At 42.0% G+C, this 26,290-nt stretch overlaps 1 protein-coding gene across 1 annotated transcript in view; it reads right to left on the minus strand.

Annotated features, from left to right (window-relative positions):
• Positions 1-14,697: 14,697 nt before the first annotated feature.
• NNT (nicotinamide nucleotide transhydrogenase) overlaps positions 14,698-26,290 on the minus strand; it is a 129,699-nt gene continuing 118,106 nt past the window's right edge. The window contains exons 20-22 of the mRNA XM_066602744.1: positions 16,743-16,861; positions 16,541-16,656; positions 14,698-15,246 (exon numbers count right to left, since the gene is read on the minus strand). Coding sequence (XP_066458841.1) covers positions 15,100-15,246; positions 16,541-16,656; positions 16,743-16,861 — 382 coding nt within the window. The 3' untranslated portion in view covers positions 14,698-15,099. The remainder of the gene's footprint in view (positions 15,247-16,540; positions 16,657-16,742; positions 16,862-26,290) is intronic.

Genomic DNA, 26,290 nt, shown 5'->3' on the forward strand with positions numbered 1-26,290 from the left:
GGATGACACGTTGATTTCAATGGCAGTATCTAATGCTTTACTTCTCAAGCTGAATTGAAAAATGCTTTCTCTGATGATAACAACTAATTGTTGGGGATCCCAACAACACGATCCTGCATTATCAGTACATGGGGGACTATTCATATGACTTACTTAGACTTAGGTCCTCATACGCCTTTCAGTACATTGTGTATCAAGAGAATTCCATTGTTGATGATCAAAGGAAGCAGTTTCAACATTATCACAAAGGTTGACAGTGTGCAAGTCCTCTATAAATGTATGCTGCCAGGTCATCTTTTGCCTTCTCCGCCAACACCATCTCACGAGTAGAGATGAGCGAGCATACTCAATAAGGCAAACTACTCGATCGAGTAGTGCCTTATTCCAGTTCCTGCCCGCTCATCTCTAAAGATTCGGGTGCCGGCAGGGGGCGGGGTGCGGGGGGGGGGGGAGAGCGGGGAGGAACGGAGGGGAGATCTCTCCCTCTCCCCCCCCGCTCCCCCCTGCTCACCGCCGCAACTCACCTGTCACCCGCACCGGCAGCCGAGTCTTTAGAGACAAGCGGGCAGGTACTCGAATAAGGCACTACTCGCTCGAGTAGTTTGCCTTATCGAGTATGCTCGCTTATCTCTACTCAGGAGTTGAGTGTCGGTGAATTTCTTCATTCCTAACCTGATCATAGTAAGTGGCCTTGAGCAGGCGACAAAGACATTGTTGTTGGAATATATCAAGTTGCCAGTTGATGCGTGTGGTTGCTTTCCATGTTCAGATGCATATAGTGCAGTCAGGATTACAATAATGTTCAGAAGTTATATCTTTCTTTGTAATGGGAGTGAGGCGATAGCCTATATAGGGCGTATATATTGAAAAGTTGCCCCCACCTTCCTGATACGATGCTGGACATCATGTCTAGCATCCCTATTATTGGTAATTGCAATACCTAAGTAGACAAACTTCATTCATATGAAGATATACAGATTTAATACTGCAGTATACAGCATTTTACAGAATTTACTACAATACTTTGCATAATAATTTGGAGACTATCAAAGTCTGGTACAGTGGAACTTGACAAACCTGCCTACAGCACTGATGTCAACCACATTGAACCATTTTAGAACACATTTCAACACCCAATAGCAGTAAAGAGACATATACATTGTATAGTGGTATATCCGAGTTTCTTAGACGAGCATTATTACATTGTGTGCTGCAGTGGGATAATAAAAAAAGCAGAAATGTTCCAAACTTTTCCGTTCATTGAGTCCAAAGATAAGTGTTTCCATTAAAGGAGATTCCCAGGGTTAAAAAGTTGTATTGGCAAGGAAAGGCGGAAAGTAATACAAAAAAGTACTTAACTGGCCTCCCAGACTCACAGCCCCCATAGCTCCAAACTCGGAAGCTGCTGCAGCGGTCACATGCTGATCATTGTATATGATGTGGCCACTCAACCAATCACTACCTTCAGCAGTCATGTGCCATTCATGACAGTATCATCACTGAAGCCAGTGATTGGCTGAGCGGACATGTGACTGGAGTTGCAGGAATCGGGGAAGCTACCAGGACTGGGAAGCCATTTTTACTGGTGCCTATTTTTTATTTTCCTCATTCCCCTGGCTATATAGTCCTTGTTTTAGTGCTACAAAACCTCATGAACTAATTCTCTAATGTTGCATAACAACACATCTGCCTTATTGCGTAACAGTCAGAGAGGTTCATGTAGGGGAACTAATAAATCATTATGTTCTATCAACTCCCTCTTCTATTCTAGTGGAAGGAAGAGGAGTCCTAAATGTAAAGAGATGTATTCACTTTATATTCATACAGCTACCCTCCAACCCCATTCACTTCTCCATGCCTGGCGTAAATAAATCATTGGAAATACTTGCTATTTAGCACATAATTAACTTAAAATTTTATTTGTGAAACAAAAGTGTCATTGTCATAGCTATATGTCATTGTATTGTTCTAAGAATTATTTCTGTACAATAGCATTGGAACAACTAATTAATAAGTATAAATCATGTGTAGCTTAAACATGCCATAGAACAAAAGCCTAATTAAAGAAACAATTGATTCCTCTAGAGTTTTTCGATTCTACCTATTAAGTTGTGGTCATATACAAAAACATGTAGGGTTTCCAAGTAACAGAGCTAAGCATATTCATCATTGTACATGAATGCTCCCCATAGTATAGGGCTACTCCATCCCTTAATATTAACACAAAAAACATGGGGGTATAAAGCCAAAAAATCACTTTATTAAAGACATACATTTGACACCTAATACAAATGACATAGGAAGACTATATTAAAATCATGAATCCAATGGGTCAAAAGCTAAAGTGCATAGCAGGTCTCAGCATAAGCCTGCAATCCCACGAACGTATATCGGCTCGGTTTTCACGCCGAGCCGATATATGTCGTCCTCATGTGCAGGGGGGGGGGAGGATGGAAGAGCCAGGAGCAGGAACTGAGCTCCCACCCCCTCTCTGCCTCCTCTTCACCCCTTTGCACTATTTGCAATGAAAGGAGGCGGGGCTAAGCCTCGAGAATTAGCCCTGCCCCGTCCTGCCTCTCCCCATTGCAAATAGTGCAGAGGGGCGGAGAGGAGGCAGAGAAGGGGAGGGAGCTCAGTTCCTGCTCCTGGCTCTTCCATCCTCCCCCCCCCCCCCGCAGAGAGAGACGACGTATATCGGCTCGGCGTGAAAACCGAGCCGATATACGTTCGTGTGAATGCACCCTTAAATATACATAACTCAATATAGACCCCAAAGACTTTTATTAGTTAATCCCATACATTAAAAAGGAAGGTTTATATATAGAATAGTAAAGATAGCTACAAATAACTAAACAGTATCAAACCCTATATAAGAATAGTACCCACCAATAGAACCAAGAAACACCCTGCCTATTTAATTTCTTTTCTCAAGGGGTGACAAACAAACACACACACTCACACCTCCTAATATACCCCTCCCAATGATCATAGGGCTGGAGACAAAATGGTGCATGGAAGGGAAATTGCAAGCAAATAGACGCCCATTACTCGGCATTCAATGATCGGAGCGAAGACAGCCTAAAAAAGGTCATACGTCTACTACACCGAGCGTCAGATGAGGCCGGGCAGTGAACGTCCAATCGGTTGCTATCAGGCGCACGTACACCGCCACAGAGCGAACAGCTAACAAATTTTGCAGTACAGATAAATTAAGATTATACTGTACAAATAAAGTTGAAGTGTGTCCCAAACAAAAAATGTGCTAAAATATGCAAATGACAAACTAAACCAAAGATGAAAAAAAGTGATGGAAAATAAAAGTAATTTCAAAACGTATTATTTGGTTCAGTAAGTGACATGTAAAAGATAAAAGGAGAGACTAGTCCATTAAGATGCACCAAATTGTAAAGGTGTGAAAAAGTGTATACTCCACATACATACAATTATTATAAACAATTAAATATAAATAATATACATTTGAAAATTTCTGACAGTGCCCTGAACATAGACGAATAAATCAAAGTTGCCTCCAGATCCGTTTCCCAGAAAGAGAGAGGCGCACAAGACATGGAAGGTGAGGAGGCCGTAAACACTAAAAAGAAATATAAAATGAATATAAAAAGCATGGAGAAATGACCAAAAGCCTATAAAAAAGGGACAAAACTGACCACTTCATTCAAACTCACGGGGAACATAGTCCCAAGCCAAGCAATCTGCCTGCATTACTTCTGAGCAAGTACCTTTCTGAAATCTCCCCCTTCCTCCCCCCTGATGCCACAATGTACTGCCTCAATACCATGGACCAAATAGTTCTTTGGATAACAATCATGTGACATTCTAAAGTGTTTGGGAATAGTTTTTAGTTATAAGGGATCATCACATTGCTGTGCTGCCAGAATATCCCACACATGCTCACATGTGCCGATTCTCAGCTCCCGAGATGTGAATCCCCCATAGGTTTTCAAACATGGACATGTCGCATAATAGATGACATTCACAGTACTGCATGAGATGCATTGAAAAATCTCAAATTTCCTAACACTATTGATCGTAATATATTTTTAGAAGCAATAATATAATCACCACATGGGAAACATCCCTTGCGAGGGGGGTTAGAAGTGAATACGCCCCTAGGCCTAGGTAAATAATGACTCCTAATGAGCATATCACCAAGATTGCAGATTTGGGTCTATCAGAGGGAGCACTAGATAATACTGAATTCGACTTCAATATTGACCAGTAAGTTGTCAAAATGAAACGCATAACATCCCAGATTTTTCATTTTTACTTTTCATTTATTTTTCAACATAATCCCCTGACATCTTGACACACTTGGCCCACTGGTGTCCCAAAGCTAAAATGCCAATGTCCTAGTGTAAGAGGTTGCCTTTTGACAATGTTCTGCATTGCTTCTGCTTGATCACTCATGCAGTTGCCTCAGCAGGTTGGCGTAGTATGCCCGTCAGAGTTTTCCCCTTTGGATGGTAGTCCACCATCACCACACCCGCAGAGTCCCAAAAAAGACACTGCCATGACTTTCCCAGTTGAGGACACTGACTTGGCCTTCTTTGGTGGAGGGAATGAAGGGTATTTTGATTGCATGAGTTCTGTTTGGACCCCGGCTGGAAGTGGCAGACCCAGGTCTCGTTGATGGTTATGAACATCTCAAGAATGCGTCTAGATCAGCTCGGAACAACTCGAGAGTCTCCCTTGATGTGTTGCACCTCACCATCTTCTCATCAACAGTCAAAGGCTTTGCAACCAATGTCGCTGAAACCTGCTTCATCCCCAGGGTGTCACTGAGAACGCAATCAGCAGTTGTCTTAGGCAACTCTCAGGAATCTGCCTTACAGTAAATCTTTGGTCGTTCATGATAATTTCGTAGATTTTCTTCACATTAACTGGGATAGCTGCATCAACGGGTAGTCCAGGGCGGGGCTATCTTTAATGCTGATTCTCTTCTTGAGTTTTGCCACCCAATTTTTCACTGCCGCATACGTAGGTGCATGGTCTTCAAGTGTTGCCACCATGTCAGCATGGATGTCTTTCGGTGCTAAGCCTTTCTTATGCAGGTACTCAATTACGGCTCAGGGTTTGAATTTTTCTGGTTTTCCATAAGGTTATAGAATATTAACATATTGCTAAAATTATTAGCTCTAGTGTTTAAAATTGGAGATGTGACAATGAAATTAATGACATACACAATTCATGGTTACATGGTGAAATTTTCAAAAATCTTCCACACATTTATTGGGAATTTTTATGACAAACTATCATTACATGGGCCAAAGTACATAATAAACAACTAAATATCTACATTGCAATTTCACATTTGGCACTTTCTCGTCACCTGCAGTTTGTATTGTATCTCTTGAGCATCAGTCTTGATTGTCCGGTAGTAGTCTCCATTTCCTTTATACCTTTTCTCAATGGCAGCAATGTCCTGATGGAATCTCTCACTGTGTTCATCAATGATGGCTCCACAGATTCCTGGGAAGAAGTTGAGGTGGGCATGGAGAAAGTGAATCTTCAGAGACATGTGAACCCCAATCTTGTGGTGGCACATGAGCATCTCCTCCACCAGCTCTTTGTAATTGGACGCACGCTTGTTTCCCAAAAATCCTGCTAAAAACTATTCCACGCTGCCCTCTCATGAGCCTGAAGAACGTTGTGGAACAGATTTTCCTTGAAAAAGTCCCCAATCTGTGGGCCAAAAACTTGAAACCTTCACTTTCTTGTTGCAGGCTCTTTACAAAGTTTTTCGTTTGTCTTCGTTTTCTGTGTAGTGGAGGCAGTAAAATTATCTTAGAACCAACCAATGGTTCATTGTGTACATTTTTTGTACCAGAATGAAGTGTTTCTCTTACATGTCAGTCTTTTTTAATGTAATGAAGCTCACTAGCCCTACTGTCCCATTTACAAATAAATCTACAATACTTGGTATACTTCAACTGCAATTCCAATAGAAGAGCAATAACTTTGCATCACATTGCATTACAATTCTCCACAATCAACACTTGTAAAATAATTACTAGGGCTTATTATCAATTTTGTCTGTCATTTTTGCTTTTAGTCGCATCGTATCAATATAAATTAGCTACAGACCTAATTAAACTTATTTAATATTCTGTCCTTCTAAAGACAGCAATATGAATTCATTGGGTTCCTCTTTAATGCAAAAAGTAAAAAAAAAGTTTCTAAACTTCTTATGGATTAAACAAAAATCTCTAATTTAGGAAAACTGCGAATGGGATTACATAAACTATTTACAACACTGTAGCACTTGGTCACAGAGGTAACTTATTAGTAGCAAAAACATACTAAAAAATGCAGGCCTGAATGTGAATACTGTGAATACTGAGTGTAAGTAAAGTATTGTGTTATTGGACGGTTTCTGTAAAGTGAAGATGTGACTAACCATCGCAACCCAATTCTTCATCCATGGACAGAATACAGCTGCTGTAAGGCCTTATTCACACACACACGTATTATCGAGGCTATTTTGCGGTGATAAGACGTCTGCCGAAAATTGCAGCCATCTGAAGCCATTTGTTCAGATGGGCGATTTTGCGGACACGTAAAATCGTCTGTCTGGAAAAGATAGCATATACACTGTCGATGCTGGACGTTCACTTTTATGCGTGGCCGGAAAAGATAGGTCTTGCACTACGGTATCTTTTGGTTGCTATCAGCTGGCAGCTCACATAGAAGCCTATGTGTGCTGTCGGTAAGGGAAGGGACTAGCGCTGCTAAACTCCCTCCCCCTCTTTTTGACAGTAACTCCCATAGGCTTCTATTATCAAGATCAGCCGGCAAAGGAAGGGTGGGGAAGGGGAGACAGCTTAATATCGCTAAACTCTCTCCCCTGGCCGGTGGAATTCCGGGCTGCGGCGTATGTTCCCCATACCCAGCCATATGAATGGGCGAGAAAACGCGAGATTTAGCTGCAACTTGCTCATGGCTTTCTCTTGTTCATGCGATTTCCGCCTGTGATGCGGGCGGCTGAAAAATGCAACGCCCGTGTAACTAACGCCTAAGGTTGTATTCACACTTTGCAGTCACATTGCTGTATTTTTTGTTCAATTTTAATGGTTTTTGCGGTGATAAAGCAAAAGTTGCAACAAAAAAAACCCCGAGATTTAACCCTTTCCAATCCACTTTGTATTCTGGTTTTCCTAGGGGGCTTACTCTTTTTCTGCCGTTATACAACGGCGCTATATGCTGGCTAAAGCCAGTACTGCATGAGGTGACACGTTAGATAGGCTCCGACAGCAGAGAGGCTGGCAATATACAGTAAGAGAACCCGGACGGACATCCTCCAACATTGGAACTGTACAGCCTTAAATCATAATGTCTTCAGACGTCAGACAATGGATTGGAAAGGGTTAACCACAGCTTGTCACCTAACCCTAAATGTCGCCTGTATCAGCTGATGGTAAAATGCACCCATGAAGAACATAAACATGGGGAATATAACTGAAACCTAATCTCTCCAATCAGCGAAGATTGGTTCTATGAATTGGGGAATTTTTATCACACAGTTACATAAGTTGAAGAAAAAGGCACAAGTCCAAGTTTAGTCTTTCACAGTCCAAATGATGCTTGTTCCACGGGGCAAAGCCTTCTGGTCAGTTGTAGCCAAATTTAAAACACCTTCTTGACCCGCAAAGACAGCGAATAATCTGGAACAATTTTGTTGTTGCCATTGGATAAATATATACAAGTTTGGCTGCGTGTGACAGGCGTGTTGGCGGCCAGTGCGGAGAGGCAGAGCGATGATGATGCACTCAGCTCAGGAGCAAGCAAGCGCCGCTCATTCGTACTCTGTGCCTGTTCTCAGTCCGCATACAAAGCATTAGTAAATGCTGTACAAACTGTACTTAGCAACCACCAAATCCTTTCAAGTTGGATAAGCTGAGAGGGCACTGTGATAGTGGAACTTCTGGGAATATTTGCTCTATGAGATAGACAGATTGTACTAAGCAAATTTAATTATCTGATTACCTAAAAAACAAAAAAAACTTTTACTGTCGATATGGATTAAGATCAGAACTAATCCTCGGACTAAAACATGTGGAGATTGTATGGTTTATGTAGATCTGGGCATGGTTTGAATGAAGTGGTAGCGTGGTTTAGTTCAGTCTCTTTATATACTATCGGGAGGCATAGAATATGGCAATGATTAACGTCACAATTCATGTCAAGCTATGTAACATTTTATCAGATAAAACAGGGATATTCTCAAATATTTTTTTCCCGGATGTTCGCAGTCGAGTTAGATCATTTTTTGCCCAAGAGTAGTTGTTACCTGTACTCTGGATGTAAAAGTTCTTTCTATGGCATCTCTGAAGATCCAACTTTGGTGTATGGTTGTACATGGAAGCACCTTCTGCATTACACTTGGATGCTTATTTATATTATTCATCATGCTTCAGTATCCAACACCTCGACTCACATCCCAAATCCTACCCTAAGCTTTACAATCAATGACTTATGGATATGGTTGTCCCTTATTCTCTATGTTCTCTCCAAGACTTCTCCAGTGCTGCACCTATACTTTAGGATGCTCTGCATCATAATTAGATTCATCTTGAACCTTCACAGTTTTTGAGCATTCTCTGAACTCACCTCCAAATTGGACTTAAATTAGGAACACAGTCCATGGTCAGAAAACTATTTTTCTGAAGAATGAAGTTTCACTTAATGCTGGCACAGATTCTAACTGACAGACTAGCTCATACAGCATGCTTAAGGCTGGGTTCATACGGGGCGGAATTGCAGTGGAATTTCCGTGCGGACGTTCCACATGCATTTTTAAACCTGAGACTAAGCAGCAAAGTGGACGAGATTTGCAAAAATCTCGTTTACAAGCTGCGGACAAGCCACATGGCAACGGATAGGTGGCATTGAATTCAAATCCACGACATGTTAATTTTTGCGCCGTTTCTGCTGCGGGCTCTCTTCCCTTTATGGGAAGAGATTTACGCACTGGAATACAGGCTAAAAAGCCGCTTCAAACCCTGTGCCAGCAGACTTTCTGCTGCGGAAATCTTACAGATTTTCTTTGCGGTCCCCGCGGTGGGCAGGCAGCAAGATTTCCGTCCATCATGCCTCCCAATTCATTGCACTTTTTTTTTTTCAAACTAGCACTGATGTTAACAGTCATTAGAAGGTTAATATAGACTTAAAATAGATGGCCTATTCCTTCAGATAGGCGACTAAAAAATCAGTTGAGAACCAAAACTGGCACCTCTGCCAAGGCTACAGTACTCCTGGGAATGACATGTCTTTTTCATGGTTTACCAGGCACAACTTGTACTTTTGGTAGAGACTGAGACTAGTATTATAGCTCAGCCTTTGCAATGTACCAGGGTACATTATCCTTTTAAAAGAGGCTACTGTTATTAGGCAACTCTGCTGCCAAGGTGTGTACTTGGTCTGAAACAATATTTGGGTAAGTCTTCCTGGCTGAACATTGCTTAGAAGTTGGCTTGTCTTCTTTCCATAGTGGTACCATCTCTTTCCCAGGTATGTAATGCCCACACACCCTGCTGCTCACGTGACGTAAAAAAAACCCGCTATTCATCAGATCAGGCCATCCTCTTCCATTGCTTCGTGGTACATTTCTGAAGCTCACATCCCCTTTGTAGGTGCTTTCATGTGGACAAAAGTTAGCATGCACACTGACTCTTCTGCAACTACAGAGCCCCATGTACAGCAAGGTGCGATGTTCTGTGTGCTGTGATACCTTCAGATCATAACCAGCATTAACTTTATTCACAATTTGTTTTATAGTATCTCTTTTTTGGGATTAGCTTATACCAGGGATGTCAAATTCATTTTCACCAAGGGCCAGCATTATGGTGGCCTTCAAAAGGGCAGATTGTAATTAGAAGAATGTATAGTAATAGTGACCCCCATAATGAGCCTAGTAATAATAGTGACCCCTATAGTGGCTCTAATAGTAATAGGGTACTCCATAGTGGCCCCTGTGGTAATAGTGTCCCCAGTAGTATTAGTGACCACCACAGTGGTCCCAGTAGTAAAAGTGACCCCCCCCCCATAGTGGCCTCGGTAGTAAATGTCCCCCTATATTGGTGGCCCCAATTGTAACAGCGCCTCCAAATGTTGCTCCAGTAGCAATAGCGTCTCTGGTAGCAATAACTAACCCCCATAGCAGTCTGAGTAGTAATAGCGAGCACCCTATTGGCCTTTGACCGGCCAGCATCTCTACACCGATATAGAAGGGGGTTCTTTACTGTAAGAGCTGTGAGACTATGGACCTCTCTACCTGAGGATATGGTGATGGCGAACTCAATAAAAGAGAGTTTAAGAGGGGCCTGAATGCCTTTCCTGAGTGATACAATATTACAGGTTATAGTCACCAATTACTTCAGAAGGGTCGGTGATCCAGGGATTATTCAGATTGCGAGATTGGAGTCGGAAAGATTCCCCCCCCCCCCCCTTAAACTGTGAATATTGGCTTCTACCCGATTGGGAGTTTTGCCTTCTTCTGGATCAACACTGGGAAAGAAATAAGCCGAACTGAATGGACGCATGTCTTTTTTCAGTGTAACATACTATGTAAACATTCCGCCATTCTTGAAATGCACAAGAGCTTACAAAACAAGCAGTGAAAATAAAGCAGCAGCAAATTATTTTATTTTTGCTTCTTTATTGGGTTTCAGGATGATGTTACATTTATTTAACAGTTTATTATTGTTTTTGTTGCTAAAGGAACACAAAATGGACGTTTAGTCATTACCCATTCAGTTATTCATCCTGTCCTAGCACATGAACACGGAATCACTGAAAACTCCTAATACCAAAACCAGTGTGGGTCAGTTCATTACTCTGAAACAAGCTGTACCATAACGGTAATGAATGCGGATTTGCATTTACCAATCCATCTAAAAACAATGCAACATTTCAACTCAAAACGGAGAAATAAAAGGGGAAATCTATGCAACACAAATGTTATTAAAAGAGTTGTCACACTTCTGTTTTGCTGCAGCAAGCATTGCGCGGTGGCCCAAGATAGTACTGCAGTCCGAGTCCTATTCAAATAAGGCCCAATGCCCACTGACGGATTTTCGCTGCGGAATTCGCGGCTAGACGCTAGCTGCGAATTCCGCAGCAATGTCCGTCCATAGACATGCTTTGTTAAAAGATTCTTCCCTGCCCACGAACGGAAATAAACTGTGATTTTCCGCTCGTGGTGGAGAATTGCAGCATGCTCTATTTGGTGCAGGAAAAAAAAACAAAAAAAAACGCATGGATGGCTTCTATTGACTGCAATGGAAGCCATTCGTCCCGCGATATTCCGTGCAGTGAGCACTGCAGAAGTATCACGGGAGTCCATGTCATAGCCCAGCGCTGGCGCGTCATGCCCTGCACTGCGCATGCGCGCCGGATCCAGACAGGTGAGTATGGGTCTCTGGGGATCACTGCTGGGGCATCGGGTCTGATTCCATTGCAAGATTTTGCAGGCGGAATCCGACCCGGCCGTGGGCATGATGCCTAAATAGGACAGCAGTACCAACCTGGGCCACTATGCAGTGTACGGAGCTGTGGACTTCCTGCAGCAAAATCTAAAAAACATTTGTCTTTAGCGATACTGCTCTCTGAGTAATCCAAAATTGAGTAACCTTGTGGCAGTTCATTTTTCTTTGCCTATTTTACATGCACTGGAATTCTGGCATTTCCAACCATCAAATTGCTTGCCTACACTATATACAGAACACATGGCATATTAGTAATGACTTTCACCATGCATTATTATTTTAGCAAGAACATGCTCCACCACATGCCCACTGCATGAAAAACCACCTGAGTTTCTGAATCAGAATTGTGAACTAACAGTCATATAAGGTGCTTTCTTACAGCACCTACAATGGCGCATAAATAGTAGCCCTAATGAAGACTACTGTGAACCTTTTCCTGGAGCGGACAATTACCCAGTCAGGTCACAAGTCACTGCTCCAGGTTCCTATTACTAAGGCATTGAGGTAATGTGTTACCAGTGAAGACCTACGTCATCCGTTCTACTTCTTTGCACAGAGCCATATTTACAGATTAGGGTTTGTTCGATTAAAACCTACAATGGAGTCTAGAAGTAGCAAACGATACATAACCGATCTCTGCTGTGTTATGTAATGGTAATACAAGCTCTTCCCTTTGATATGTGGTCTACCCTCAACCATCTGCTGAACCCACCATATAAATCCCGTAAAGAAAATGAATGAAGAATATACGCCTGCTCTCATTCCTTGCACGCCACAAGCCGTTAAGGGGTTTTAATTGCTTTTATAATCTGTTGGTTACATTGCGTGAACTATTGACTAAAGAAGCTGCCGCAACAAATCGGTGATTTCAAATGACCTACCAATACTAGTTCTATGCCACAATATGCGAGTCGGTTGCAGTTTTCTTCGTCCCATTAAGCCATCTTCATACAGTATATTTGAAGAAAGTTTTAGATATTTTACAGTTGCCAGTCACGGACAAAAGTCTAACTACGGTACTGATATAGAATGGCTCATACGATTCTCAAGGAGTCTACTAGGTTCTCTCTCAACAAGAAATATCACATACATTACATTTTCTAGTACCCGCACCGTCACACCTCCATCTTGCTTCTTGTTATTCTGAATTTCCAAGAATTTTTGTGCAATCCTGCCATGTTCTGTTACTTAGAACAAGTCTGTGTAGAATGAAGAAGCAGCCTCTTATGCAGGAAACGGAACTTCTTGAGACTTCTCATGTAGCTACTGTAAATACACTGAAACGGTACTGAAGTGATAGCTAGACAACTGGAACTAATACAGTCTACCGAGTACACTAAAGGGAGCTGCAAGGAAAGAAATTAAGATAAGAGTGTACATGGTAACATGAAAAAAATTTGGTGCCGTGTTAGCCAGTAGAGCAAAATGTGATTGTTCTCAGCAGGAGAAAGCAAGTAATCTTGTAGATATGATACCTTTAAATGCCTAACAAAAATACATGATGTTATTGTAAGCTTTCAAACCTCTTAGGATTCTTCCTTGGGCATCATGCATCATATAAATAAAAATCTTGTTATTTGTATAGCACCAACTTATTCCGCAGCGCTTCCAGACAATTTTTATTTATTACCCCCCACCAAGCTGGGTACTCATTTTACCAACCTCAGAAGGATGGAAGGCTGAATCGACCTTGAGTCGGCTACCTGAACCTTGCGGGGATTGAACTTGCAACCTTCAGGTCGTGAGCGAGAGCCTACACTCGCCACCACACGAGGCTCGTATAATTTTGTTAGCCATGAAAAGGTATCATTTCTACAAGATTACATAGTTACAGTCATGGTTCCAATGCTGTATTGACCGAGAAATAAAATGGTGCTCATACTTCCTACATTTGGTCTTCTCCTGTGCTAGAGAAGTGACTCCCAACAAATACGGGTCGTAGGGGAAGTCAAGAAAACGGAAGGCGCCTGTTTGACTCCAGGCAGGTAGAGCTCACGTCTACAACTGATCAATAAGTGATTAGGCGTTGCCAGTCTTATACTCTGATTGACCACAGTTTATATAGGTTGAAGAGGGGTGAGAGAAAACTAGGGCTATGGTGCAACCTGTTGCTATGTGTCGATTGAAGATAGAGAAAGCAGAGAGTCGATGCTGGTATAATTAGTAGTACCCTTTATTCTGAGCCAGCAGATAATGTGTTTCGGGGTGCGCAGAATCCCTTGTCAGACAGATTGAGGATTACTAATGAGAATATCATGTAAAAAGCACAAGCAGTCTAAGAAGTCCAAAAGATGTACTGCACTTCTAAAACTCCTTGTGCCTTTCATATGAGGTTTTAATCACTAGTAATCCACTGTCTGATGAAGGGGTCCGCGCAAAGAGAAACGTATTACCTGCTGGTTATGAATAACGTGTGCTCTTAATTATACTAACATTGACTTTCTCTGTTTCCCCCCCCAAAAAACCAGTTAGACGTGCTTTGCATTGGTTCCCAGGGTTAGAAAAACAGCCCTGTTTTTTTCCCCAGAAACAGCACCACACTTGTGGTAAGGCAAGTAGAATTTTTTAAAATCTTTTTCCATCACCCTGGGCAAGTTTCAAATAATGCTTTGGGGCTGGATAACCGCTTTACGTTCTTGAATAGTAAGACTCTCATGAGACCATATAAGCATTGTGGCTGGCATCATTGAATGAATTCAGCCCCAAGGCGTGTGGACAGATGTTTGATACCATCGAGGCTGGGAACCTGTGAAGGGTTAAAGTAGCTACATCTACATTATATTAAAACCCGTTAAGTGGCAAATTTTTACATTTTTTTTATTTTGAAAAAACAAAATATGATGAATCGTGCACAGACATGAATAGGGATTCTCCTATAAATAGGACACTGCCACCTAATGGATTTTAATCCCAATGAATACTCCATGCAGCTACATGAATTAACCTCGGGAACAATCCAATCCAATAACTGTCTACCATTACCAGTTTGGCATGTATCCGTTTGCAAGGGGCTAAAATGAATGCAGCAAAGCACTATGGGAAAAAGTTTGTGAAAGTTTCTAGTCATAATGGAGTAACTTCCAAAGTCCAACTGTATGATTTAGTATTGCAAAGAATATATGGACATGATCTTGAACTTAACACATCAGTGAAACAAGTCAAGTAATATTGCATTGAGGACTTCACGTTGATGTCACTTGTGCCACTTTACATTTTATTAAAGGGACCATTGCTGCTTTACAAAATGGAGAAATCGTTGCGGTATCAGATGGCAAGATAAGAGGGGTCCGATCTTCACATTATCCAAGTACAATGCATTATTGTAGTTAAGAAAGGTCGTATGCTACAGTTAGAAATCTATAAAACATTGATTGCTTTCATGTACAATAGTGAAAGTTTTCCCCTTCTTGGCTCATGCAAAAACTGGTATCAAGGACTCAAAATACCAAATCCAATCTTTGTTTGTTTCAGCCATGTGTTACCGGACTCAGTCTAAGTCTACAAAGTTATACTGTAAAAAAACAGGTGGTTTTCAAAACTGTTAACACTGGCCGGTAGAGCTTATGTTAAAAAATGAGCCCACGATGAGTAACTATTACTGGTACGAATCCCGCACTTTGGACTGCAGAGCATCACAGGTCTTCTTGGCATCACCCAACAACATGGCAGTATTGGGCTTGTAGAAGATGGGATTGTCAACAGCAGCATAACCAACACCAAGAGACCTCTTCATTACAATGACCTGGACAACGAAAAGAAGGAAATGTCATTTCACATACTATAAACTAATTAACGGAGGTGGGGGGTCCCATTCAGGACCCTCGCCTATTGGCTACGGTAGAGGCTGTCAAGATTTATTTTTTTTGCATCAGAGGACGAGAGTCATTTATATGGGACACAGATTTAAAGGAGAACAGTGTAATGATACATTTCTCCTCTAGTGGTGCTGTAGAAAACTAAATGAGTTTATGGCAAATTTCTGGGGACAATGGCAGTATTGGGGATAAAGTTATTATTAGAGGTCCCTTCTATGGAAAATGAGTTGTACAAAACGGACAACTCTTAGCCCAAAGAATTATGTCAAATCAAACTTGTAAACTTCCATTCACAACCTAGTTATATTAGGTTTTCCCTTCCTGTAGCAATTAGGCAAATAGAGGTATTTAAAAGGCCCAATTACTGGACCTGCTGTGTACAGGAAGCAGTTAGCACTGTCCGTATTGCAGTGGCCAGATTTGCTTCCAGAACTGATCCCACTGGTAGTGGGCCCAGGGATCAGCTTATCAGTGGGGATCCTGAGCAGCAAACCCTCACCAATCAACCAATAGGATAGGTCACCAATAGCAAAGTCTATAAGGGTCCTGGCCAAAAGCCCTTTAACGGAAAACCTTGTAGCTATCTAAAAATCGGTACAAATGGGTAAATGCTATTTTTCGCCGCCTATGTGTGCTCCAGAGTAAGGCAGTTTTGACACTGCAATTTTTGTGTACATTAAAAGTACACGTTAACATATACGTCACAAAAGTGTAAAAAAAATTATAAAAGTATACATTTTCATTAAAAAAGCATCTGTTAAAAAAAAACAAAAAAAAACAACATACATTTGTATATGTTGCACATATTTTTACAAAAAAGTATGCTTTTTTTATGGAGAAGACAAGAGGAGAAGAATCTTGGGACATTGAAGTTGTTTGTCCAGGAGGACCTGCACGTGGCAAGAAAGGGCACTTTTACACGGGATCACCACTCTCACACAGGAGCGATAAACTCTCAGTGAATGGAGGCGGAGCAGCCCGGAGATCGCTTCGCCCATCCACCTCCATTCACAGTAAGCAGGCCGTCATCCATAGATGAAAGACTGCCTGTATTTTATGGTTCATCATCATTAGTCGTTCAGTCGCTGCCGGCATTTACACTGAACAATCATTGCCATCCAGGGAGAATCTGAACGATTCTTCAGTATAAAGACTTAAGCCCTTTAGATTGTTTCTCAAGATAAAATGAACAGTGGACAAGCTGGTGACTCTGGTCCGTACCTGCTTAGATTTCCACACTTCCAGGACAGGCATACCAGCAATGATAGAGTTGGGGTCTTCTTGAGCCGCAGAATTAACTGTGTCATTGGCACCAATCACAAGGACCAGATCAGTGTCTAGAGAAAGAAGAGAACAGATACAGTCAGCAGCATGACAGGGTTGTAAGTTCAGGCCAGTAGGAGTACCGTCTCATCCTTCTTACCACGGAAGTCTTCATTGATCTCATCCATCTCCAGAACAATGTCATATGGCACACCAGCTTCAGCCAGAAGTACATTCAGCTGCCCAGGCATACGTCCTGCCACTGGATGGATACCGAACCTACAAAATACCGCATAAGACGTATCATCAGCACCAAGAAGTCTACGGCAGAGATACTGTACAGTATATGTAACTGAAATGAAAGGAACCAGCAAAAACAATTCACACCTCCTTTCTGGGAAAAGGAAGATGCCTTTGTGTATTTGTGAGAAGAGGAAAGACGTTCAGTTATAAGAAGTAATTAGAAAAATGTTCAGATTTGGTATCAGAACGAGTCACATTTTAAAAGGGGTTTCCGAATTCATTTAAAAAATACGTCCAAAGCCAAGAATTGTGCTAAAATGACAAATTAAAACACACTCATCCATTAAACCCCCTGCAGGACTTTGTTTACATGACTGCAGCCATCAAAGGCCTCAGCAGTATATGGCACGAGAGCATTGAGGCTAGTGATTGGCTTCAGTGGTCACATAAGGTATATGGGCACGTCATCCCTACAGCAAAGTGCATAAAACCTGGCGTAGAGAACTGGAGCTGCAGGGGATTAAATGGGAGAGCATACCTTCTTTTGTTATTTTAGCATACTTTGGGTGTATTTTAAGTAACTTGTGCAGCCCCTTTAATATTTAGCACTGCACGTACAAGTGGCCTGCACCTAAAGATGGCAGTGGGAGTTGGTGCAGTAGTTCCCATTCCATACATATGTATATGAGGTTTAGCTCTATGAAGTGTTAATGACTGAAGACCCATTTAGACGCAAAGATAATCTTTCAAAGGGTTGAAAGTTTTAAGGCCCATTTACATGCAACGGTTTTAGTTAAAAATTCGTTAAAGCGATGGCATATGAGCGATAACGTTGCATGTAAATGCTACCATCGTGCACTTTTCGCCTGAATGACGACTTTTAGGTGAGCTTAAAAAGCATCCTTCAGACTGCATGCTGTGTTCTCCAGCAGCAGATGACGTATTCTCACCACAGGCTGCTATCTCCATGGGAGCTAGAGAGAACATTGTTTTCTCCTAGCAGCCCCTCCAGAACAATGGAGCTAATTGCAGAGCTCAGACTACCTGCTGAGTTCTGCAAGCAGCTCCTGGAAAATCATTTGCACGCAAACGAAGCTGATAAAGTACTAATGGGCATTAGTGCCCATTAGTATGTTATGCAAAAAGATTGAAAGTTTTAGCAATCTTTCAATTGCTTGAAAGATTATCCTTGCGTGTAACTGGGCCTTTAGTGATCATTTTGCATAAACTGTTAATGGACACTACTGTCCATTAACACTTTATCAGCTTTATTTGCATGTAAAGGGGCCTCTAGGAGCTGTTTGCAGAGACCAGCATGTGAACTGGGCTCTGCATACAGCTGCATTGTTCTCGTGGGGGCTGCTGGTAGAATACAATGTAATCTCACAACTCCCACTGAGCACACAGCATGCGGTCTGTTGAGATATACTTTGTATCACCTTAAAATCAGCATTCAGATGAAAAGTGCATGATGCCCGCATTTACACTCAACGATTATCGCTCAATTGCAGCTGTTTGAACGGATTTTGAGCGATATTCGTTGCATGTAAATGGGCTTTTAGCCGTATTACACTTGGTCATGTCTGGGGAAGATGTGGGTATATGTGAAGTGCTTGCTATAGACCTCTTGCAGAGCCAAGTCTATGGAGGCACTCTATGGCTCTGTTTTGGGTATAGTTAGACGTGGCAGATTTGCTGCAGGAATCTCTGACTTTCCCATTCATGTTAAAGCAGTTTACCAAAATTCCACACTCATGCTGCGGAAGGAACCCCACTCACATGTGTAGAACAGACTTTGAAATTGCCGAAATTTCTGCAATAAATATGCTGCTTATGAACATACCCTTAGAAAGATATTCTTTTATGGAAGAGTATCTCTGTAATATGGCACATGACGAGACTTAGAACTATAGAAAATCTGTACAACTCAATGTGAAATCAGAGGCACAAGCAAAGGAAAATTGGCTTCTATCGCATTGTGGTTTTTTTTTGTCTTCCTCTGGATCAACATTGGGGGGGAGGATTGTTATAGGCTGAACTGGACGGACATGTTTCTTTTTTCAGCCTTACATACTAGGTGACTAAGTACAGAACGTCCTATAGACTTCTATGGGTGCCGTATTACTCATAGAACACAGTTAGTCAGGACTAGAGATGAGCGAGCGTACTCGGAAAAGCACTACTCGCTCGAGTAATTTGCTTTATCCGAGTATCGCTGTGCTCGTCCCTGAAGATTCGGGTGCCGGCACGGAGCGGGGAGCTGCAGGGGAGAGCGGGGAGGAACGGAGGTAAGATCTTTCTCTCCCTCTCTCCCGCCCGCTCTCCCCTGCTCCCCGCTGCGACTCACCTGTCAGCCGCAGCGGCACCCGAATCTTCAGGGACGAGCACAGCGATACTCGGATAAAGCAAATTACTCGAGCGAGTAGTGCTTTTTCGAGTATGCTCGCTCATCTCTAGTCAGGACAATTAAGTCCCCACGCACGGTGTTATATTTAGGCCATATTATGGTTCTGTTTTATATGAAGCTGCAACAGAGCTCCAATAGATGTGCATGGGGCCTCTAATGTAGAGCCTCTATGGCAGCCCACGGAGGCCGCACATGTAATAAAGATTATTTTTCTGGATCGGTATTCATTGAGTTTTCTTTTTAATTTCAAGTAAGACTAATCAGTGACATGGGACAATTAGGACAGCTTTCTTATGCATACCAAAAGCCAAATGCTAACTCTCATTGCTAAGAACACATGTTTAACTGGGTACAAAGCTCCAACCACAAACCCTAAGTGAGGCCTTTAAAAAAAAATATAAAAAAAAAGAGGAAAAAAAAAAACACATTAGACAAAAGACATTACACAGAAATCCGGATCCTATTATGGGAAGACGGAGGATGGAATACATTAAGCCTTGACAAGATCAGAAATATGGATGTAAAGACAGTGTGAGGAAGGATTAGATCATATATACAAGACAAGGTGAAAAGTAGTTATTGGATATACAAAATTAAACAGATCGGACTACTTTCATTTACAGAATCGTCTGCTTTTCTCATCAGGCAAAGTACGTCCCGAAATTCATATACAACATCCCGTCCTGTTTAGGATTTATACATGTTACAATCAGCTCCTTAAACAAATGTATAAAACACTTGTAAAACTAAGTATACATTATCCACCGGTGAAGGAAACCAATAGCGCCACACTCTTCCCTCCAAACTTACATTGTTGTATGTGCAGACATTATTTCTTGCACATGAAAACATTACCATGCATGACCTTAAGAGGTCGCTCACAATTACAAAAAAGGGTTCTCTTTATTTTAGAAATAGCGCCACTCTTGTCTATAGGCAGTGTCTAGTACTGCAGTTCAGCCCCCTAGCCAAGCTACTATAATAAAACGCCGCCAATGCCCAAGAGCGGAGCGGGATCGACTTTTTTTCTTTCGTATCCTGGACAACCTCTAACATTGGAACAGGTTGGACATTTATTCCCCCTATCCACAGAATAGGGTATGTTTGATCAGGTGAGGAGAAGGTGGGATAGTGGGGGTTGCGGTCTGACAGCGATCCTTAGAAAGAGGCCCCCCGAACATCTTCAATGTTGCATGCTCAACCACCACTTTAGTACTGGCACAAGCAGGGATGTGAGTGAACTGTTGGTTGTGCACTGCCATTCAATTCCAATGGGGCATTAGAAAGTGCTGATCTGAGGATCGCTGAGGGTCCCAGCTGTTGGACCCCCAGTGATTAGACTTTTTTTTTTGCGGATAAAGAAATTTCACCAAAGACTCATTTCCCCGATAATATTAAATAAAACATGATAGCTCTGTCCATGTCAGTTCTGCAGGTTCGCAGGGGTATCATCACTCCTTAAGGAGAGCACCCAGAAGGTGAGTGAGGAGACTTATAGGCCATTCATGCCCCTCTGGGTAATATATGCAAATAAGGAAAATGGAGCAATACCTCTTCAGTGCCACCTGTTGGATGGCAGCATTCCTGCAAGTCAATGTCTGACCTTTTATACAGATCTTTGAGTTCTGCAGGTATAAAATGATAAATAAGCATCTCTCCAGTCCAGCGTGCGGTCACATAGCTCTTAGCTTCTTGAATGCTTAGAATTATGATTTAGTATTTGTAGGAACTTACAAAAAAAAATGTAAAAAAATTAAAAAAAAAAATGAGAAGGAAAGAGAAAAATAGGAGAGACCTGGAGCTTTCAGGAGTCGTTCATAACAATGAACCAACAAAAATGTAGCTATAGCCTCTCACCTGGCTGGGTTGTGCAGATAGGGCACAACTCCACATCAGCTGTAAATGATAAACCTGATGGAGTTTAGCTGGAGCTCCTGTTCACATTGCTGCAGACGTGCCAGCGCCGACACATCTCGTAGCACAGCCAACACTTCAAACTGACTGGCAAACACTATGCTACACAAATAGCGTAGTGGCGCCAGGGCGTCTACACAGGAATTGTAATGCACCAACCAGCAGGATTGGCACTGCTACATCTGCAGATCATCAGCGCTGATTCCCAGTGGGGACGAGCAATCAGATGCATATACTAGCAAAATTGACAACCAAAATATAGGGTTGTTCCTAGATCTCATGACCAGAGGATAGAAATACCTGACAAATGTGGGAAAATTTACTTTACTCGAAACATAACAATTGTGTAGTCAGGCACAGCACATTTCCACCGTGAATCACAACCTTCCATAGGTAAAACTCCCAAGTGGAAACCCCCCTTCTTTAAATGAGAACTCTCTAGTGATCACACGTCCGATAATCACTGATCGCTGGGAATTGAGCTAATGGATATTTGTGCCCTCTTCAGGACACATGTGGTATTACATGGCCCCCTTTCTAAAGAATGAGTGATTATAATATAGGGTTTCTCCGAGCTGTCCAGAGCAGTGGTTCTCAACTAGAGTTGAGCGAACATACTCTGCCGAGCTTGATGGTCCTTCGAGTATTAGCGTACTCGATGGTGCTCGTTACTCGAACGAGCATCAAATAGTGTTCGACCCCGCACCAGTTTCTCCCCGCTGTGACGTGCCCATTTTGGCCGCTCCCCGCCGCAGCGCGCGTCATTGGCAAATCTGTCGGGCAGGAAGGAGGGAAGGAGAGAACGAAGAAAAAAAAAAAGCTCAGGACCCGACGTCCCACATACAAAAATGCTTGAGTCTCCCATTGTAGTCAATGGGGTTCGTTACTCGAGTAGAGCTCTCAAATTTTACGAAAAGCTCGACTCGAATAACGCGGACCCGAGCATTTGGGTGCTCGCTCATCTCTATTCTCAACCCATTGTACAAGTTCAGAGGGAACACAGCAGGCATCCAGATCTTGGCTAATAAATTAGCATTTTTCCATCATCTCCGAGCAATATCATCAGTGACTGGAGAAAATATTTAGCGTACAGATGTTACCTATAGCGTATATGTATCATTCTGTTAACCCAGCCAGCACCCTGCAATTGATGCAAGGAATAGAAGAGGAGGGAATCGTTCAAATTAGAGAAACATGTAAACAATGTTTATGAATCACAAGAGGATTCTAAGAAGTAATTGTTAAAATATGGCTCTAATTAACAACACAATGCCATATTACAGCAACACAAGCCCTCGCACTCTTAACTTCTCCGCATGAGGTCTCTACTAAATTAGTCCAGAATGCACTTCTCATTGACACTGGTATATAGAGAAATGTCAGACGCACTGAGGCCAAATATATCGAAATGAATATTCTAGGGCTAGTTACATAAATCAGACTGTTTCCTGCTCAAGTTGATGGTCCAATAAGTGAAGTGATGGGTGAGAGCACCTCCTGAGTGGGCTTGTGGTGCTGCTGATCTGTTCCATCCCACTACTCTATCAGAGACTTAAGAAAAAAGTCCGGGTCTATGTGGTCCTTCACATTATCAGTCCCTAGAAGTTTCTTGTAAAAGGTGTGAAAAAGTTTAATTAGACAACACGTTGAATATTGGGCACGACTACACAAGAAAGACATAGTAGATATTGAGGGGGTTCCAAGTCGGACAACCAAAGTAATACATGGAATGGGCAGACTACCGTATTCAGAAAAATCAAAATTAAGGTTATTAGGTTGCCCCATAGCAGACTTTTTCTGAACTAAATAACTATGTATAAATATATCAAGGGCCAATACGGAGATCTCTCTTTATGAACTACTTAAAACCAGGACTGTAGCAAAGGGGCGTCCTTTATATCTACAGAAAGGTTTCTACACCAACAGTGTAGAAGGGGTTCTTTACTGTAAGAGCAGTGAAACTATGGAACTCTCTGCCTGAGGACATGGTGATTGTGAATTTACTAAAGGGGTTCAAAAGCTGACTGGAGGTTCTCAACACCTCTCCTTATGACTCTTCTGCCCATTTATGCCTCAATGGCAGAGTGTACTATCTCTTTATTCTCTTCTACATGGTCCTATCAGATCTCACTTGTGAAGATCGCTGCTTACAAAATTGCATTCTGTGTTTCTGAGGGTATCAAATCTTTGGTTTCGTGGGTATGATGAATTGGGCATATCTGTGATAATTTGCATATATGGTGAACACGTCCAACTGTTCATGTGTTTTCAAAGTCAGTATTAAACCTACTTAAGGTAATGTCTGATAGATGAAACTGCCTCATTTTCTTGCTGGGTGGCAAATTTTCTGGTACCAACTTTAAGGCTCAAAGTCATCCAATTTATAGCTATGGCTGCAAAACCTCTGTTGTAGCTCTAGAGAAGTCCCATACTCAAACTGTAACATTAGCCACAAAGTCAGAAAAACTTCTTTGCACAGTGACTGGAATGAGGCAAGAGACAATACAATAAGTAATTTTTAATATTTCTATAAAAAGGTCTACGTTAGCAGAAGATTGTTACATTTGTGCAGGGTGCAAGTATGGCACCCCTCACAAACGTCACCTACACGTAGAACCAAGACATAAATGTCCACAATAGACCAAAATCATCATAACAAAAATTTGGATTCAGGAATGCTACCCCTAGCCAACTTTGGATTGGTAGACCCTGCGTAAAAACAGGGTGATCACCCTGATAAGGGCGGCCCTACATCAGAAATTTAAGGGTCTTCGTCTGTCCCTAGGTGGAGAATGGGGAAGATGCCTCAAACACTTTAGACAGGACAATAACCAGCACTCACATAGAGCCGGGTCCAGAATAAATACATTTCCAATATGGTTTATTGGTTGGCTAGGGGGAAACACCTCTCTGTCGCTCCTTCAGTTTACAGGCGACGATGTAGCAGAGTTGTTAAGAAAGGCACATTATACACGGAGTCCCACTGAGGCATTTCAGATAGACGACACCTTGGGAAACTTCTGCAGTGTAAGGAAGAGAGTACTCATCAGCACCCTGTGCCAAATGACAAGGAGCATGGCTCTGGAAACCGGATCATATAGACCGGGGCTGATTCCATGACGTCACCCCAATCCCATTCCTTTGCTGGCACCGGTCCATGAAAAATTTAAGTGCACAGAACCCTTTTCTACATGGACTTTGAAGAGCACTGTAATCAAACAGTATAGAAAGGAATAAAAGGTGGGTTCAAATTAAGATATGGTGTATCAAGATGTGTTTTTTTAGTGTTCATAGCCTATAGCAAAAGCAGTTTCCGTGGCACACAAAGAATCTTTCACAATGTAGGCCAAAACTGCAGTCTAGTTGCAGGCCAGCTTTAGTTCTAAATCCCTTCTATGATAGCCTTCTAGTTACACAGCGAGCAAGAGGTAGACAGACACATCCATATAAATAGATATTACTGGCAATGTGTGAGGTTGGTACAGCTTGGCGTCTGGCTTTCTGTTTCCTGAATCTGGATCTCATTAAGACTTTGTACTTTTTCTTAATGAACTCTGAAAAAGGCAGTTGTAGATGACATAAATCGTTTGGCATACGTTGTGATCATGGCTAATGCTCAGAGGCTCCTCTGCTTTTTTTGGGCTCTCACAGACAACAACCAAAAGCTTTAGAAGGATGTTTTGAATGTTCTTGGATAAATGTCTTTTTTCAAGAACTTCTAGATATGGGATGTATTCCGAACATATGGAGGATATATTCTAGCAGGAAGGAAGTGGTTCAAAAATAGAAAAAGAACAAAATGTCGTCTACAGAGTACTGATAGCGGCAGGAAGACATCGGGAGGAAAGTAATGTATAGAAAAGAACGGCCAAGCTCCCAGAAGAGAGCGCTACAGAGGTGCTGTGATACATGCCCCGCTGCTGTGAAACCACAAGGACCACAAATAGAACCGGCCACCAGGATGGCTTGTTTCCTTATTTGTACGAAAGATAATTATACATTTTATACCACATTAAGAGATTACATATGCAACCACATTTGCTTGTAAAGAATGTCAAAGAATACTCAAATAAAATATAATTTTGCAATAATTTTGGAAAAAAGTGTTATGGACGGTCAGAAAGACAAGAAGCATATCCTGCTAACAAGATCTTGAAACTAGTGCAAGATCTTGAAGAGCAGTAAGTCTTGGGGTTTTTATACCACCTGCTTTTTTGCAGTAGCTTTAATACTTACTAATTGGGTTCTCTCACAAAACAACTTCTGTTTACGTGCTCCAGAAGCAAGAGCAGAGATCTGCTCTATAAGGGCAGTTCCTGTTCTGGTAGACTTCATTTATCCAAGTTTTACATCCATGTGAATGGCCTCCATGAAATAATGTAGCACTTTACTTTAGAGCTTCACGTGTTCAATGTCATATTATTCTTCACTTTCATTAACAAGTGGGGGCAAACCTCAACTTGACTAGTAATAAATCTGAATGACTATTCATAAATGCAAGATTATAATGCGCGCGCGCACACACACACACACACACACACACACACACACACACACACACACACACACACACAATACCTACATAGCTGTTATGTTTTGAGAAGGTCATTACAGGGGGTGTCCAGTTGTTGAGTATTGATAGTCTATGCTAACGTTAGGCTATCAGTAGTAGATCAGCAGTGATCTGCCACGTGGGACCCCATTGATCAGCTGTTTACACATGATGGTGGGATTTATGCACAGAGTTGATGTCTGCAGAAAGCAGATCATTCCATTTCCACGGCAGTGGGCAGGCTTGGTATTACACAAAGTTTCTATTCACTTTAATGGGAACTTTGCCTGCAAATACCAAGTCTGACCACTGTCGTGACAACGGAGCTGTCTGCTTCCTGCAGAAATCAGCTCAGTGCACAAGTGCATTGGCCGGGTGAACAGCTGGTTAGCGGGGATCTCAAGCAACAGACCCCCGCTGATGTACTATTGATAGCCTATTCTGCACAAAGGTCATCAATAGTTTACAATTTAACAAGCCTATTAAGAACTAGCTAGGGAAGTTCCCACAATTCTCTCAGTAGCAGGATGAGTGGTAATGCCAAACATTTGGAAACCAACACAACCATAATGATGCTATGAACTGTGTTGGT

Source organism: Eleutherodactylus coqui, chromosome 5 (assembly GCF_035609145.1).
Source record: "Eleutherodactylus coqui strain aEleCoq1 chromosome 5, aEleCoq1.hap1, whole genome shotgun sequence".
Lineage (NCBI taxonomy): Eukaryota > Metazoa > Chordata > Amphibia > Anura > Eleutherodactylidae > Eleutherodactylus > Eleutherodactylus coqui.